This window comes from Lithobates pipiens, unplaced genomic scaffold (genome assembly GCF_037356315.1).
Source record: "Lithobates pipiens isolate NorthernLeopardFrog02 unplaced genomic scaffold, aLitPip1_a1.2 Scaffold_22, whole genome shotgun sequence".
Taxonomy (NCBI): domain Eukaryota; kingdom Metazoa; phylum Chordata; class Amphibia; order Anura; family Ranidae; genus Lithobates; species Lithobates pipiens.
Window position 1 is genome coordinate 321511451 of NW_027507784.1, and position 18383 is coordinate 321529833.

Below are 18383 nucleotides of genomic sequence, written 5' to 3' on the forward strand. Positions count from 1 at the left end.
AGCGCATTTCAATGAAGGAGAAAAATTACCTGTTTGCAAAATTTTATAACAAACTAAGAATTTTTTTTTTTTTTGCATCTTTTTTTGTTTAGCAAAAAATAAAACTCCCAGCTGTAATTAAATACCACCAAAAGAAAGCTCTATTTGTGGGAAAAAAAATGATAAAAATGTAATTTGGGTACAGTGTTGTATGCCCGCGCAATTGTCATTCAAAGTGCATCGGCGCTGAAAGCTGAAAATTGGTCTGGGCAGGAGGGGGGTTTAAGTGCCCAGTAAGCAAGTGGTTAAAGAAGAATTCTACAAAAAACAAAACAAGATTGGTTAAACCCACAAGTACTTTTTTTTACCACTACTATTCCTTTATATTGGCTTTTGGAATTTACAAATGGAGCAATTTAGAAATCAGATGAAAGGTTTAGCGCTGGAAAACACTTTTTAAAGCGGACGTCCACCCTAAAGTGGACCTTCCGCTCATTGGAATCCTCCCCCCCTCCGGCGCCACAATTGGCACCTTTCAGGGGGGAGGGGGGTGCAGGTACCTGTACAGTACAGGTATCTGCACCCACTTCCGGGATAGCTCTCTGCGGAAAGGGGCGTAGATTACGCCCCTTTCCGAAAGTCCCCCGCTGTCTGCTGGGAAACACACAGCTCCCAGAGGCAGCGGGTCCATCCTTATTGCGCAGCGCGACTCGCGCATGCGCAGTAGGGAACCGGGAAATGAAGCCGAAAGGCTCCACTTCCTGATTCCCATACCCAAGATGGTGGCGGCAGCACCCGAGAGACGATCGAGAGATCGGCTTCAGGTGCCGACATCGCGGGCGCGCTGGACAGGTAAGTGTCACTATTTTAAAAGTCAGCAGCTGCAGTATTTGTAGCTGCTGGCTTTTAAAAAAAAAAAAAAACGTGGACTCCCGGTGGACTCCCGCTTTAATAAATAAAAAGTGCATTTTATATACATCTATATGGATCAGACCAAAATGAGGTACAAATGAGGAGGAATGAGGGACAGACATGAACCTAAAGGGAACAAATAAGAGAAGGTAATTATTAGGGTTTACTTCCACTTGGGCTGCATTCACACTTTCGTGCAGCGGGAACGATTTTGGTCGAGCGATTTTTGCATGTCACATAAGGCCAGCCTATTCACTTGAATGGGCTGCCCTATGCACACTTGTCATCGAAACTCTTGCTTCTTTTTGGGTTACAACCTTCACGCGATCCTTTTAACGTGCCGTTTGCCGCATGTTCTCGCCGCCAATTGCGTCAGAACTGCATTGCGTTTGCAGTGGACGTGCAGTGGAAAATAATGACACTCAAAAGCATATTGTGCGTTCTGCTGCGATTTGCGGGGTCATGGGCCGAATCGCAGCGATTTTGCCCATGATCCCAAATCAGGAAATGTGAATGGGGCCTATGGGAAGCCTGTAATAAGAGAACTATGGTGGCTGACATTCTGCTAAAAATGCTGGTTGCCTGGCTGTTATAGTGATCAGGGGTGTAACTATGAATTAAGGGCCCCAGAGTAAAATTCGGATGTCAGCTGTGACATTACGTGATTCTGGATGACATTAGGCATAGAGGGTAACGTCAGTCTGTAGCAGAAGCTCAGAGGGCAGTAAATCTACACTGCTAAGGCAGCTAAATGAATGCTTCTTACTGCACAGGGGGGGATCTGTGACTACTGACAATCCCTCAGCTCTTCTATACTAGAACCCTCGCAGTTTAGTGTTGACCAGCTTCCCTAATGGGGCCCCTTCACCTCCCCAGGCCCCAAACCAGCCGATCACAGGGTGCAATGCCTATTGTTATGCCACTCATAGTGACCTTTCCATCACCTTCTGTCCCTTTGACAATAGTTCTGTGGAAACACAGACAGCAAAAAAAGAAAAAAACACCCTATCCAAAACAAAGAAAAAAAGTCAACTTTTTAATATTTTTTTTTTTTCAGGGGAAAGCTATTAGCATCTGGGAATCAAAGAACTTCTTCTTAGATTTGGATCCTATAGATGGCGCTGTGGAGGCAGTTAAAGAAATGGCCAGTTTACCCAAGTAAGTTTGCTTTAAGTTTAAAAGAGAACTCTACTCTTCCTGCAATTGTCTTTGTTGCTATGTTTCTCACAACGCCACAACAGAGATATACTATCAGTGGCGACCCGTAATGCAGGGGCGCATGGACTCCAATGTGTTTTTTTTTTTTAAAGCACGTGATTAGAGTTTAGAACCAGAGGCTCTAATAGGCTTCAAAAAATGGCGCTCCGTGCCCCAAGCCCAACCAGTTGTGTGACAATAGTGAATTAATATTCGCTATTGTCTTCCTGATTCTCCTCCCAGGCCATTTAGGAAGTATGCCCTGAGACCCATCATCCGATTGGCTGGGAGGGGAAGTGATCCTATTGGCCGCCGAGGACGCGGAGGGAGGAGACCCAGGGGAAGCCGCCATGAAGCATCAGGAGGAGACGGCTGGTGACTGACCGGGAGGGGCGCCTGTGACCAGACTGACCGGTTGGACAGAGGGGTTGTAGGGTGGCGGTGGATTGTTTGCTGCCCCTCCCAAAAATTAAACCACCAGCCGCCACTGTACACTATATTGTCAAAAGTATTGGGACACCTGCCTTTACACAAATGATCTTCTGGAACAATGGTCAAACATTCCCATAGACACACTCCTAGACTTTGTGGACGGCCTTCCCCCTAAGAGTTGAAGCTGTTATAGCTGCAAAGGGTGGGCCAACTCAATATTGAATCCTACAGACTAAGGCTGGGATGCCATTAAAGATCATGTTTGTGTAAAGGCAGGTGTCACAATACTTTTGACAATATAGGATATATCTCCCACAGATAGACTTTACTTGTTTTTGTTTATGGAGGATCCATCTGAAAGCATGGCTCCATCTCAGTTTGTAATGAAAGTGGCAATTGGATAAGCCTGGAATCTGGTGGGCATATCTCACACGTTGTGCCCCCAGGGGTAGCGTGAGACATGTGTAATATTTATTAACTTAGAAATATAAATGATCTACTTATTGTGGGCTACATTTTCTAAAAACCTTGTTTGTACAGTGTACAGTATGTACTGTATAAGCAATGCTGCCTGTGAGATTACCGCTACCCGTCAGAAAATGCAACCAAAGTGACATTCTGTTGTGGCCATCTTGGTACACCCACACTCGTCCGTAGTAAGCCTACAGTCAGAAGGCGGCGATTGTATACTGCCACCAACCACCAGTGAATAGTGTGGGGCTGGCAATTGTATACTGCCACTGACTACCAATTAATAAGGTAGCGGGCAATTGTATACTACCAGTGGCCACCAATGAATGGAGGGGAAGTAATTGTTTACTGCCATGGACCACCAATAAATAGAGGGGAGGTAACTGTTTATGGCCACTGACCACCAATGTAAGGGGAGGTATCTGTTTATGGCCACTGACCACCAATGAATAGAGGGGAGGTAATTGTTTATGGCTACTGACCGCCAATGAATAGATGGGAGGTAACTGTTTATGGCCACTGACCACCAATGAATACAGGGGAGGTAACTGTTTATGGCCACTGACAGCCAGTGAATAGTGGGGAGGTAACTGTTTTTTGCCACTGACCACCAATGAACTGCCATACTGCTTACTGCCATTGGCCACCAATGAATGGGGATGGAGTGGCAGTTTGTTTATTGCAACTGACCACCAATGATTAAGGGGGAGGGCCATGTACTACCATTGATGATTGATGGGGGGTTTATTGTTACTAGCCTCTAATGAAGCCAAGCCCAGTTTTTTGCTACAGCGTGTGCTGTGTACCATATACAGCATCTTCTACATCACACTTTTCACGTTGTAAAGTTGGGAGGTGTGTTATCCCTAGGGGATTAATGATGTTTCTCTCACAGATGAATTGTACACTGAACGGTGCATGTGCAGCTCAGTGTGCATTGTAAAGAAGATTGCAGGGAGGAAGGTAAGATGCCTTTATTGCAGAACAGACATAGCATGTCTCCTCTGTAATAAAAAATAAAATAAAATTCTTTCTGTTTGGAATTTTTTTTGTTTTCAGGCCACGGTTCTGCTTTAATGGATTTCCATTCAGCCAAGAAGAGCAGTCTCCATGGTCAATGACAAAGGCATGGGCCCCCGGGATTTGCTGCGCCGCAGTGCTGATTCGTTCACCTTCGTCCTGAAGACTGTCTTCATTGTTTCACGGTTGATTATGCTTCACAGAAACTGCCACTTCCAGACTTTTATGTAAAGTTAGCGAAGCAATGCATTTTTGCTGGAAGTCGAATACTCTGAACTCTGTTTCATAAAGAAGTGCACTAGACAGCACAAATGTCCTACACTTGTGAGACCCAAATCTCCCATCACTGCCCTTGTTCTGTTTTAGAAGAAGTAAACCCTGATGGGTTTTACTTCCTCTTTTTTCCCCTGCAAAGTAAAAGCATAATGGGCTAGTATGCATCGCATACTAGCCCATTATGTGGCACTTACCTGCAAACGAAGCACAATCGTGCCCTTCCTTCAGTGCAAGTGTATATGGTAAATATCTCCTAAACCTAAACCATGGTTTAGGAGATATTTCCCAGTACACACAGGTAAACCTTATTATAGGCTTACCTGTAGGTAAAAGTGGAGTAACAGAGTTTACAACCACTTTAAATGCTGATTTATGCACTGACATACCTCCTTAGACCAGTCTGCCTGGACAGTTTGGTCCCCTGCTGACTTGGCACCATGGGCAAGCAGCTTAACTACTAACTTATTCCCTGGCTGGTCAGTATACCCCATGACTGGGCAGTGTATCCCCTGGTTGGTCAGTGTACCCTCTGTCTGGTCAATGTACTCCCTAGCTGGTTATTGTTCCCCATGTTGTGAGAGTACTCCCTGGCTGGTCAATATACCCTATGACTGGTCAGTGTACCCTATGACTGGTCAGTGTACCCGCTGTCTGGTCAGTGTAACCTATGACTAATCAGTGTACCCCCTGGCTGGTCAATGTGCTCCCTGGCTGATCACTGTGCCCCCTGACTTATCAGTATACCCCCTAGCTGGTCAGTGTACCCCCTGGCTGGTTAGTGTACCCTCTGTCTGTTCAGAGAACTCCCTGGCTGATCACTGTACCCCCTGTTGGGTCAGTGTACTCCCTGGCTGGTCAGTGTACCCCTGGCTGGTTAATGTATCCCTTGGTTGGTTACTGTACCCCCTGTCTGGTCAGTGTTCCCCCTGTCTGTATCCTCTGGCAGGTCAGTGTATCCCCCTGACTGGTCAGTGTATCACCCTGGCTGGTCACTGTATCCTCTGGCTGGCAAGTGTATCCCCTGGCTAGTCAAATAACTCCTTGGCTAGTCAATGTGCCCTCTGGCTGGTAATTTTTCCCCTGGCTGGTTAGTGTATCCCTTCGCTTCTTACGGTACCCTCTTTCTGTTCAGTGTACCCCCTGTCTGTATCCTCTGGCTGGTCAGTGTATCCCCTGGATGGTCAATGCACCCTCTGTCTGATCAGTGTACCCCCCTGTCTGATCAGTGTACCCCCCTGGATGATCAGTGTACCCCCTGGCTGGTCAGTGTACCCCCTGGCTGGTCAGTGTACCCCCTAACTGGTCAGTGTACCTCCTGGCTGGTTAGTGTGCCCTCTGCCTGATGACTCTACCCCCTGGTTGGTCAGTGTATCTCAATATATCCCCTGGCTGGCCAGTTTTCAGGAAGCCATGTACAGCACTCTGCTGGCCCCTTCCATTACCCATAATCTGTCTGCATTGCATAGAGAAGTGCAGCGACCCAGTGATTATACCACTGGGTCTAAAATAAAGTATGCATTGAAAATGGAAAGGTTTTATTTAAAACATTTTATTAGCATGTTGATGAGAAGAGGAGGGAGGAACCAGGGAAAACAAAATATAAACTGATGAAACTTCAGATTTAAAGTGAAACTATAGGCATTTGTTTTTTTTTTTTGTTTTTTTTTGGATAGCGCGGATTTGTTTTTCTCCATCTGTGTCCCATTGGGGAGATTTTCCTTCACTTCCTGCTTATAGCCAAACAAGAAGTGAGAAGAAATCCCTGCAAATTAAGGGATTTCCTTGGGGTCCCCCAAGTCACCAGAATTAATGTCCCCATTGGAAGATTTTCCTTCTATTACTTTTCTGGAGACAAGCCAAAATTTGGGATTATCTTTTAGGCTCCGTTCACACAGGGGCGACTTGTCCAGGCGACTTCGCCACCTGACAAGTCGTGCCCCGTTCTGTACTACGGAACCGTTCTAATAGGAGCGACTCAAGTCGCTCCAACTTAGAAAAAAGGTTCCTGTACTACTTTTGCGGCGACTTCGGGCGACTTGCATTGACTTCTATACAGAAGTCGTTTTGCAAGTCGCCGCTGAGGTCGCGGCGCTGCAAGTCGTGCCGCCTACTGTGTGAACCGAGCCTTACTTTCACTTCCAATGATAATTGTAAACAAGAGAAATAGAGAGGGGGAATTTCCTTAACGGGGGGGGGGGGGCACAGACAGTGATAAAAACTGACAGGGGTTCTAATCCCTCTTCAATCTATCTAACACTAAAAAAAAGTTTTGCTTTTTGTTATATTTTAAGTGTAAATGATATATTAACTGTGTTGTTGTTCTTCTATCCTATAGCACGGATGTCTTCATTTGTACCAGTCCAATCAAACGATACCAGTACTGTCCATATGAAAAGGTGAGAAAACATTTGCAAGAACAACCTTCTGCCATTAGTGAGAAATTGACGGCTGAGAAGCTGCCTGTCTGTCGCTATGGAATTGCTCCCTCCTATTAGACATGTGCAATTCGTTTCGTTACAAATTCGTCTTTAAACAAATTTTGACACATTAGTTAATTTGGAAATATCTGAATTAACGAGAACCCAGTTAACAAATTTTCCAGAATATTTGTAAATTCGTAAACTCGAACGTTCATAAATTGGAAAATTGAAAAATTGGAAAAGACGTAAATTCGAAAAATTTGTTTATTCGTAAATTCAAAGTTAGAAAATCTGAAATAATAACTACGGTAACTTATAATAACTTAACTATTAAATGTATAGATTTTGGAATTTCCTTTCAAATTTGGCTGTTAGTGAACGTACCGAGTACTAATATATCCAAAGTTACGAATTATCCGAAATAACGAAGGCCGCATCTAAACAAATCGAATGTAATGAATTAATAATAATAACTACACAGAAGTTTTCAACAAAGATCAACTTATCCGGCGCTTAGGAAAATGACTCATAAGGTAGAAAAGCAGCTGCTATAGTGTAAAAATTTCTAAAAAAGGAAGCAATCAAAACTACAGTTTAAAATAAAGGTGGTCTTTCAAACTTCAGCAGCGCTAAAGATTTTACATAGAAGCTTAATAGTCTATAAATCCAGCTAAAACCGGAATATAAACAGTCTTTTGCATATAATAGTTCATAGGTGATTCACCTGCTGTTTTATGCCGCATACACACGATTGGAAGTTTGGTCAGAAAAAGCTCTGATGGTTTTCCCGATGGAATTCCGACGGGATTTCACTCAAGCTGTCTTAGCCCTTGTACACACAGTCGGACATTCCGAAAACAAAATCCGTCAGATTTTGTCTGACGGATTTTGTCCGAAACTGATGTTGCATACACACAGTCGGACAAAGTTGTTGGAAAATCCGATCGTTCGTAACGTGATGACGTAATTTAGTTTAGACGGGACTACGTTCAGGCTAGTAACCAATATCTTTGGTCTAGGAATTTGATCTGAGCATGTGTGGCACTTTGTCCGATCGGAATTCTCTACAAACGATCGGAACATGTTGTTGGAAAATTTTATAGCCCAGCTCTAAAACTTTGTCGGTCGGATATTCCGACGGAAATAGTCCAACGCAGCCCACACACAGTCGGATTATCCAACAACACGGTCCGATCCGACATTCTCCGTCGGAATGTCCAACCGCGTGTACAAGGGCTTACACATACATACATACATACATGCATGCATACACACGGTCACACCAAATTCCGACCGTCAAGAACGCAGTGATGTACAACACGTATGACGGGACTAGAAAAAGGAAGTTCAATAGCCAGTAGCCAATAGCTTCCATCTCGTAGTTGAATCTGAGCCTGCGTGAGTTTTTGCTTGTCGGAATTGCATACACACGATCGGAATTTCCGATAGAAACTTTTTCCGTCTGAAATATTGAGAACCCGCTCTCAATCTTTTGCTGGCGGAAATTCCGCCAGCAAAATTCCGATGGTGCATACACACGGTCGCATTTTCCGATGAAAAGCTCTCATCAGTCTTTTGCTGGCCGAAATTCCGATCGTGTGTACATGGCATAAAACATTCGACCCATCAATAACATCTAGTGCTTAAGATCCCTCTAGGAATTGCACTCACCAGAAACAAGATAAATCAAAGCCTCGTGGTGTATATAAAGTGGCTACGATCGCTGCCACACGAACATCTGTCCAGTCCACAGTGACCGATCAGCAGATATGAAGACCAATACTCACACACAACACTCACGTCCTCTGATTCACCAAGATCCGGTCAGCTGGAAGCTATCCATAATACTTGGGCAAATACGGAGAGAGGAAGCCTCATAGTGTAAAACTGTAAAGCTTTTAATAACCAAAATAATCCCCTTCCCTTAATACATTAAACTTACAAACATATAGTAAAAAAAGGCATCCAATAAAAGGTAGCGCGGTGTATTCAGTTCTGTAAATCTCATCACCTGTCGGAGAGCTGTAATCATCCGTGGTGGTTCCCGGGAAGAACCAGAGCCAAGTGACCTGTAAGGCAAGCCGTGTGGTACACCTAGATGCATTTTGTGAATCCGTCTTTATTAATAGACGAATTTTGTAGCCCTAAGGCAGGGGTCGGCAACCTATGGCCCGCAGGCCACACCCGGCCCGCCGTTGCTAAATGCCCCGGCCCGTCAGTGCATGTGATGAATTCACGTGCACCCGGCCCACGGACCTTTTTTAAGTAATAGCAGAGCAGAAAGCTGAATGAGAACATGGGAGAGACACACAGCAGCACTGATGAGACGGGAGCGGGAGCTTTTGGAGCTAACTTTCTAAGTGATTGGTTGCTAGGTGGTCCTAGCAACCAATCACCAGCTTGATACTATGAAAAATTTACTCTGGAAGCTCCCACTGTCTTATCAGCGCTGCGTTTCTCTCCCATGTTCTCATTCAGCTTCCTGCTCCCTGCTCCGCTCTGCTCTGTCTCCTTCTCTGCATGGGACAAGGTAGGAAAGGACAGCTGTGTAATATGCAGGGAGGAGGTGCTGTGTGATGTGCGGGGGGGGGGTTGTGTAATATGCTGGGGGGGGGCTGTGTAATATGCAGGAGGTGGGGACTGTGTAATGAAAAGGGGTCCAGAGGTACAGGGGCTGTGTAATGTATATTACTTCTGGACCATTTTACATTACACAGCCCCTGCACTTCTGGACCCCTTTACATTACACAGCTCTGCACCTCTGGACCCCTTTAAAGGGGCCCAGAGGTGCGAGGGCTGTGTAATGTAAAGGGGTCCAGACGTGCGAGGGCTGTGTAATGTAAAGGGGTCCAGAGGTGCGGGGGCTGTGTAATGTAAAGGGGTCCAGAGGTGCGGGGGCTGTGTAATGTAAATTACTTCTGGACCCTTTTACATTACACAGCCCCTGCACTTCTGGACCCCTTTACATTACACAGCTCTGCACCTCTGGACCCCTTTAAAGGGGCCCAGAGGTGCGAGGGCTGTGTAATGTAAAGGGGTCCAGACGTGCGAGGGCTGTGTAATGTAAAGGGGTCCAGAGGTGCGGGGGCTGTGTAATATAAAGGGGTCCAGAGGTGTGGGGGCTGTGTAATATAAAGGGGTCCAGAGGTGCGGGGCTGTGTAATATGCAAACCTTAGGAGTTTCAATGTATGCAATCAGGCAGGCCCTTGCACTACATGGTTTTGGTAAATCTGAAGGGAAAAAAATCAGCAGAAAATCTGATAGTGTGTATGGGGCTTTAGTCTGCAAAAGACTTGAAACTGGGGTGGAGGTTCACCTACCAGCAGGACAACGACCCTAAACATACAGCCAGAGCTACAATGGAATGCTTTACATCAAAGCATATTCATGTGTTAGAATGGCCCAGTCAAAGTCTAGACCTAAATCCAACTGAGAATCTGTGGCAAGACTTGAAAATTGCTGTTCACAGACGCTCTCCATCCAATCTGACAGTGCTCTGTCTCCTTCTCTGCATGGGACAAGGTAGGAAAGGACAGAGCTGCGGGGGGGGGGGGGGGGGGGGCGGCTGTGTAATATGCAGGGAGGAGGTGCTGTGTGATGTGCGGGGGGGGGTTGTGTAATATGCTGGGGGGGGGCTGTGTAATATGCAGGAGGTGGGGACTGTGTAATGAAAAGGGGTCCAGAGGTACAGGGGCTGTGTAATATATATTACTTCTGGACCCTTTTACATTACACAGCCCCTGCACTTCTGGACCCCTTTACATTACACAGCTCTGCACCTCTGGACCCCTTTAAAGGGGCCCAGAGGTGCGAGGGCTGTGTAATGTAAAGGGGTCCAGACGTGCGAGGGCTGTGTAATGTAAAGGGGTCCAGAGGTGCGGGGGCTGTGTAATGTAAAAGGGTCCAGAGGTGTGGGGGCTGTGTAATGTAAAGGGGTCCAGAGGTGCGGGGGCTGTGTAATGTAAAGGGGTCCAGAGGTACAGGGGCTGTGTAATGTATATTACTTCTGGACCCTTTTACATTACACAGCCCCTGCACTTCTGGACCCCTTTACATTACACAGCTCTGCACCTCTGGACCCCTTTAAAGGGGCCCAGAGGTGCGAGGGCTGTGTAATGTAAAGGGGTCCAGACGTGCGAGGGCTGTGTAATGTAAAGGGGTCCAGAGGTGCGGGGGCTGTGTAATATAAAGGGGTCCAGAGGTGTGGGGGCTGTGTAATATAAAGGGGTCCAGAGGTGCAGTGGCTGTGTAATGTAAAGGGGTCCAGAGGTACGGGGCTGTGTAATGTAAAGGGGTCCAGAGGTGTGGGGGCTGTGTAATGTAAAGGGGTCCAGAGGTGCGGGGGCTGTGTAATGTAAAGGGGTCCAGAGGTGCGGGGGCTGTGTAATGTAAAGGGGTCCAGACGTGCGAGGGCTGTGTAATGTAAAGGGGTCCAGAGGTGCGGGGGCTGTGTAATATAAAGGGGTCCAGAGGTGTGGGGGCTGTGTAATGTAAAGGGGTCCAGAGGTACGGGGCTGTGTAATGTAAAGGGGTCCAGAGGTACGGGGGCTGTGTAATGTAAAGGGGTCCAGAGGTGTGGGGGCTGTGTAATGTAAAGGGGTCCAGAGGTGTGGGGACTGTGTAATGTAAAGGGGTCCAGAGGTGTGGGGGCTGTGTAATGTAAAGGGGTCCAGATGTGTGGGGGCTGTGTAATGTAAAGGGGTCCAGAGGTGCGGGCTGTGTAATATGCAGGGGGGATGTGTAATGAAAAGGGGTCCAGAGATGCGGGGACTGTGTAATCTAAAGGGGTCCAGAGGTGCGGGGCTGTGTAATATGCAAACCTTAGGAGTTTCAATGTATGCAATCAGGCAGGCCCTTGCACTACATGGTTTTGGTAAATCTGAAGGGAAAAAAATCAGCAGAAAATCTGATAGTGTGTATGGGGCTTTAGTCTGCAAAAGACTTGAGACTTGGGCGGAGGTTCACCTACCAGCAGGACAACGACCCTAAACATACAGCCAGAGCTACAATGGAATGCTTTACATCAAAGCATATTCATGTGTTAGAATGGCCCAGTCAAAGTCCAGACCTAAATCCAACTGAGAATCTGTGGCAAGACTTGAAAATTGCTGTTCACAGACGCTCTCCATCCAATCTGACAGAGCTTGAGATATTTTGCAGAGAAGAATGGGCAAAAATGTCACTCTCTAGATGTGCAAAGCTGGTAGAGACATCCCCAAAAGACTTGCAGCTGTAACTGTAGCTGTAAAAGGAGGTTCTACAAAGTATTGACAAATGTACCCCCCACACTTTTCACATATTTATTTGTAAAAATAAATTTAAAACCATTTATCATTTTTCCTGCCACTTCACAATTATGCACCACTTTGTGTTGATCTATGACATATAATCCTAATAAAATACATTTGCTATTTTTGTTGTAACATGAAAAAATTTGGAAAATTTCAAGGGGTATGAATACTTTTTCAAGGCACTCTACAGTATGTACCTGGTAAATAGGTAAACTTTGATGCTAATGCTGTTGTCTTTCTCATTCGCAGTATGCCTGGGTGGAGAAGCACTTTGGACACGAGTTTTTGGAGCAGATTATTCTGACTAGAGATAAAACTGTGGTTTCTGCTGACCTTCTGATTGATGACCGGCCAGATATAACGGGTAATAGTGATGTCCATGAACAGCTAGTGCACATCTTACACCTTAGATACTGTACAATCATACATTTTCAAAATGACCTTGTGCCACTTCAGAAAAACTCTAATGCACACGGTCGGATTTTCCGCCGGAAAATGTTTGATGAGAGCTTTTTGTCGGAAATTCTGACCGTGTGTGGGCTCCATCGGACATTTTCCATCTGAATTTTCATCACACAAAATTTGAGATCTGGAGCTCATATTTTCCGACAACAAAATCCGTTGTCGGAAATTCCGATCGTGTGTACACAATTCCAACGCACAAAGTGGCACGCATGCTCGGAATCAAGCAGAAGAGCCGCACTGGCTATTGAACTTAATTTTTCTCGGCTCGCTGTACGTGTTGTACATCACCGCATTTTTGACTTTCGCAATTTCCGACCAACTTTGTGTGACTGTGTGTATGCAAGACAAGTTTGAGCCAGCATCTGTCTGAAAAAATCCATGGATTTTGTTGTTGGAATATCCGATCAATGTCCAATCTTGTGTACGGGGCATAAGATTATGTGTAAGTGATAGAACAACTATAAAAGACCAGAAAAAAATAAAAAACTGCTCCCCGATAGTGTAGGAGATACCTACACTGTAAAAGTAATAAAAATGTGAGGGGGTGCTAAGATACAAACACTAATCATATACTGTGGAACAGTTAGCAAAGTGCAGTAAACCAATCCAGATAGTGGCAATAAAAGAGAGCCCTTGTAAATAAAGTTCATAAAAAGTCTTTCAAATCCATGGATTCCTTCATTCTTCAACGTTTAATACTGTTGTAAACCATCAACAGCAATTTCTTATTCACCTGATAGTGCTCAGCTGTATGTACACTCACCAGATAGCCATGACCCCTTAACTAAAAAGAAGGTCAAAGACGCCTAGGTTAGTATGTCTCCTTTAAGATCTTCTTGCACCTGTTGGGGGTCCTAAGCAACTCTGCCCCTCTCCACCATAACCAGGGCCGTCTTTAAGGCAGGGCAAAAGGGGCAGCTGCCCTGGGCCATGTCATTGTTGTGGGGCCCAAAACAGCTGCCTCATACTTGCCAACTATCCCAGTTTAAATTCCCTTGTCCCTTGAAGTTTTATTCCTGTGCTGTGTCCTGATATCTCAGTGTGAAGTGCTGGTACTAATGCTGCCCAGCTCTGCCCTATTGTTGTGTGCAGGTGACTCACCTGCAGACCCAGTGTTTACATGTAAATAACCAGCATTCACATGTAAATAGCGGTGACAATACTAAGTAAATAGCTGCGGCTGGCAGCATTGATATGTAAATAAAGGCGGCATTCCTATGTATATCATGCCCCCTGCTGTGAGAAGGTGATGTGCTGTAACCTCTAGCAACTAATCAGTGAGCCGTAATGTTTGCTGTAACCTCTAACAACCAGTCAGTAAGCAGTAATGATATGCTGTAACTGCTGGCAACCAATCACAATTGCTGCCTGATCTGATACAGAAAACTGATTTTAAGTCTAGCTGCTATTTATTGTATGTCTCAGAGCAGGTGGAGAGGGAAATGGCATGGGGGAAGGGGCCCCAAGAAAAATTTTGCCCAGGGTCCAATCTATATTAAAGACGGCTCTGACCATAACACTGCATAATATAAAAAAGGGAACTGATCTAGTGTAATACCGTTTATTAATCACAAGTAGGAAACAAGTTAAAAGATTCTTACATAGTAGAGTGCCTTCCCCGGCACTAGGAAAACGTGCATTCCACTGGCTGATTGGTGGAAGGCAGGGACCTGGAAGTGACGTGACTGTGAAATACATCTCGATGTACGTTTTGTTGTCTGATGTCAATAGGAAGCGTTGCCTTCACTCATCCATGTCTTTATGGACCTTGCTTTGTGCACTGGTGTGCAGTCATGTTGGAACAGGAAGGGGCCATCCCCAAACTGTCCCCACAAATTGTCCAAAATGTCTTGGTATGCTGACACCTTAAGAGTTCCCTTCAATGGAAATAAGGGGCCAAACCCAACCCCTGAAAAACAACCCCACACCACAACCCCTCCCTCCACCAAATGATTTAGACCAGTGCACAAAGCAAAGTCCATAAAGACATGGAAGAACGAGTTTGGTGTGGAGGAACTTGACTGGCCTGCACAGAGTCCTGACCTCAACCCGAAAGAACACCTTTGGGATGAATTAGAGCGCAGACTGAGAGCCAGGCCTTCTCGTTCACATCAGTGCCTGACCTCTTAATTGCGCTTCTGGAAGAATGGTCAAACATTCCTATAGACACACTCCTAAACCTTGTGGATGACCTTCCCAGAAGAGTTGAAGCTGTTATAGCTGCAAAGGATGGGCCAACTCAATATAGAACCCTACGGACTAAGACTGGGATGCCATTAAAGTCCATGTGCGTGTAAAGCAGTGTTTCTCAAATCCAGTCCTCAGGCCCCCCCAACAGGTCATGTTTTCAGGTTTTCCATTATTTTTCACAGGTGATTTGATCAGTTTCACTGCCTTAGCAATTACCACAGCCGTTTCATCTGAGGGAAATCCTGAAAACATGACCTGTTGGGGGGGCCTGAGGACTGGATTTGAGAAACACTGGTGTAAAGGCATGTGTCCCAATACTTTTGGCAATATAGTGTATCTGGGGAGCGTTCTGTACCCCATCTGTGTTTTCGTTACGTTCACTAACTGCCAAATTTGAAAGGAAATTCCAATACCTATAATTTAATAATTTGTTATTATTAGTTAGTTAGTTATTATTTAGAATTTCAGAAATTAGAAAATTTGGAAATTAGAAAATCCGAAAATCAAAAATTCTAAATAATAGCTAACTGATAATGACAAACTATTAAATTATAGGTATTGGAATTTCCTTTCAAATCTGGCCGTTAGTGAATGTAACGAATACAAATTTATCTGAAGTTACGAATTATCCGAAATAAAGAATGCCGCATCCAACAAATGGAACGGTACAAAATAATAATAAATAATAATAATAATACGTTATTATTATTGTTCTTTATTATTATTAATTTGTTCCGTTCCATTCGTTTAGATACGGTATTCCTTATTAGAGATAATTCTCAACTTTGGATAAATTTGTGTTTTGTTACATTCACTAAGGGCCAAATTTGAAAGGAGATTCCAATAACTATAATTTAATAGTTTGTTATTATTATTAGTTATTATTTTGAATATCTGATTTTCCAATTTCGAATTTCCAAATTCGTAAATTAGCAAATTCAGAATTTCAAAAATCGGAAAATCAGAAATTCAAAATAATAACTAACTAATAATAACAAACTATTAAATGATAGGTATTGAAATTTCCTTTTAAATTTGGCAGTTAGTGAATGTAATGAATACAAATTTATCTGAAGTTACGAATTATCCGAAATAAAGAATGGCGCATCTAAACAAATGGAACGAAACGAAATAATAATAAATAATAATAATACGTTTTTATTCTTATTATTGTTCTTATTATTAATTTGTTCCATTCCATTTGTTTAGATACGGCATTCGTTATTACGGATAATTCACAACTTTGGATAAATTTGTGTTTGTTGCATTCACTAACGGCCAAATTTGAAAGGAAATTCCAATACCTATAATTTAATAGTTTGTTATTATTAGTTATTATTTTGAATTTCAGAAATTAGAAAATCTGAAAATAAGAAATTCTAAATAATAGCTAACTGATAATGACAAACTATTAAATTATAGATATTGGAATTTCCTTTCAAATCTGGCCGTTAGTGAATGTAACGAATACAAATTCATCTGAAGTTACGAATTATCCGAAATAAACAATGCCGCATCCAACAAATGGAAAGGTACAAAATAATAATAAATAATTATAATACGTTTTTATTATTATTGTTCTTTATTATTATAAATTTGTTCCGTTCCATTCGTTTAGATACGGTATTCCTTATTAGAGATAATTCTCAACTTTGGATAAATTTGTGTTTTGTTACATTCACTAAGGGCCAAATTTGAAAGGAAATTCCAATAAGTATAATTTAATAGTTTGTTATTATTAGTTAGTTATTATTTTGAATTTCTGATTTTCGATTTTGGAATTTCTGAATTTTCTAATTTCCGAATTTTCTAATTTCCGAATTTTCTAGTTTCCGAATTTCTGAATTCTGAATGTTTCGAATTTCAGAATTTTTCAAATTTCTGAATTCAACATTTTTCAAATTTCTGAATTTTCGAAAAAAAATAAAAAATGAATGAAACGAAAACGAGCAAATTTTTCGGCAGTGCGCATGTCTAGAGAAATGTCATCAACACACCAAGGATTCCTCAAAAGGGTCCAAAGCTTTATTTATGAGGTCACACGATACACATACAGCAACATTTCGGAGCCACGCAGGGCCCCTTTGTCAGGCAAGTGACATCTGTGTCCCCATCTGTGTACAGAACGCCTCCATATAGCATGTTACAGAGAATTACAGAGCTGCAGATTGAAAGGGAAAGGTTCATTTTATTAACATTGTATATGTTATATTATTCTTTTTTTTTTGCTATTTTTTTCCCCCCATGAAAGTGATGTTACCATTTTTAATTCTTCAATCGGTCTCCTTCCTTTTGCAGGAGCAGAAGCCAACCCCAGCTGGGAACACATCCTCTTCGCGGCCTGCCACAATCGCCATTTGTCAGCGACCTCACCCCTCAGGAGGCTCCATTCGTGGCGGGATGACTGGAAGGGAGCCCTAGAAAGTAAACGTTCTCAGCTTTCCGAGGGATGCAGGGTAACCCGTCAAACAGAGCCGAAGGATTAACCAATCAGAACAAAGCCATCTACAAACCTCTCCTCCCCTTTTGGATGTAATTGGATGAGTCCGGTGCTCTGAAGCTGTGGATGCCAATGGAGGAAGACGGTCCAAACACAATTCCCGCAATGGGCCATTCCATTACATAAACTGGGGCGGGGGGTTGGGAGGAGTGCCTGAGTTACACTGTATTAGAATACATACGCACAAAGTTTTAGACATTATTATTTTCTTATGCTGCTGTTTTTAAGGAATATTTAATTGTTTACTCTATAGTAATAGGATAGAAAGATAGCAGTGGGATCATAAGCAGCACTCTACCATATCAAGGATATTTAACATATTAATTCTTTTTTTTTTTTTTTTACATTTTTATTGTTGCTTTGAGTATATTTTTTGTCTTTTACTCCATTAATATATATATATATATATATATATATATATATATATACAAGAATATAGAATAGATAGATGTTTTTAAAGATGCTGAGTTAAATGGATATTTATGAGAAAACTAATACAAGGATATATATATATTTTTTTTGCCATAGCTGCTTTTATGCAATTGGTTTATTCCATAGGATGTCCCCAGGGACTATGAGGTCATAGTTGGTGCCTTTTTAGTAGATAGTGACTGAAGACAGTGACTGAACTCCAGTGAAATACATATAAGAACGGTTTGTCAAAGGATTTGTCTTTCTGTCCATCCTGTCCTGAGATTTAAACAGCTCTACCACACAGCAAAGCCCTGTTTGGCAGGGAAGGAGACCTGTTTTTTTTTTTCTCTGTTGCAGTTCAGTAACACAGGTCTTGTCCCTCCCCAAGCCTGTGACTGTGAAAGGAGATGGGGCAGACTGGTGAGGTCACTCTGCTCTCTCCTCCTAGCAGCATGCTCCTGGCACTGCAGTACAACTGATTGACTCCTTGTGCTGCTACTCTCCTTGTTGTAAAGGGACTGCAAGAAGCTGATTTCAAATCAAATTTAGATACTTACACTGCTTACAGCTCGTTTATTTAAATGCTTTGATCCCTGAAAAGTGATCTGCGTTTAGATCAGTCTTCAAAGGGCATTTGACAGGCGGTGAGGAGGTAATGTATTGTGTTTTCACTGCCTGCTATAACCCCATTGTGTCCCACACTAGCATTCTGCAACTGCTTGCATTGCTTGCGTTTACGTGGCACTTGCAGAGCGGCTCCATTCACTTGAATGGGTTGTACTTAACAGGCAATAAATCTTAGCCTTCCAATAAAT

The 18383-nt window shown here is 43.3% G+C and overlaps 1 protein-coding gene across 5 annotated transcripts in view; it reads left to right on the top strand.

Annotated features, from left to right (window-relative positions):
* NT5M (5',3'-nucleotidase, mitochondrial) overlaps positions 1-17560 on the top strand; it is a 34567-nt gene extending 17007 nt beyond the window's left edge. For all 5 annotated transcript variants that reach the window (XM_077449500.1, XM_077449502.1, XM_077449501.1 and 2 more), the window contains exons 3-6: positions 1949-2049; positions 6623-6683; positions 12249-12363; positions 16953-17560. In XM_077449500.1, coding sequence (XP_077305626.1) covers positions 1949-2049; positions 6623-6683; positions 12249-12363; positions 16953-17140 — 465 coding nt within the window. In that variant the 3' untranslated portion in view covers positions 17141-17560. The remainder of the gene's footprint in view (positions 1-1948; positions 2050-6622; positions 6684-12248; positions 12364-16952) is intronic.
* Positions 17561-18383: the final 823 nt, after the last annotated feature.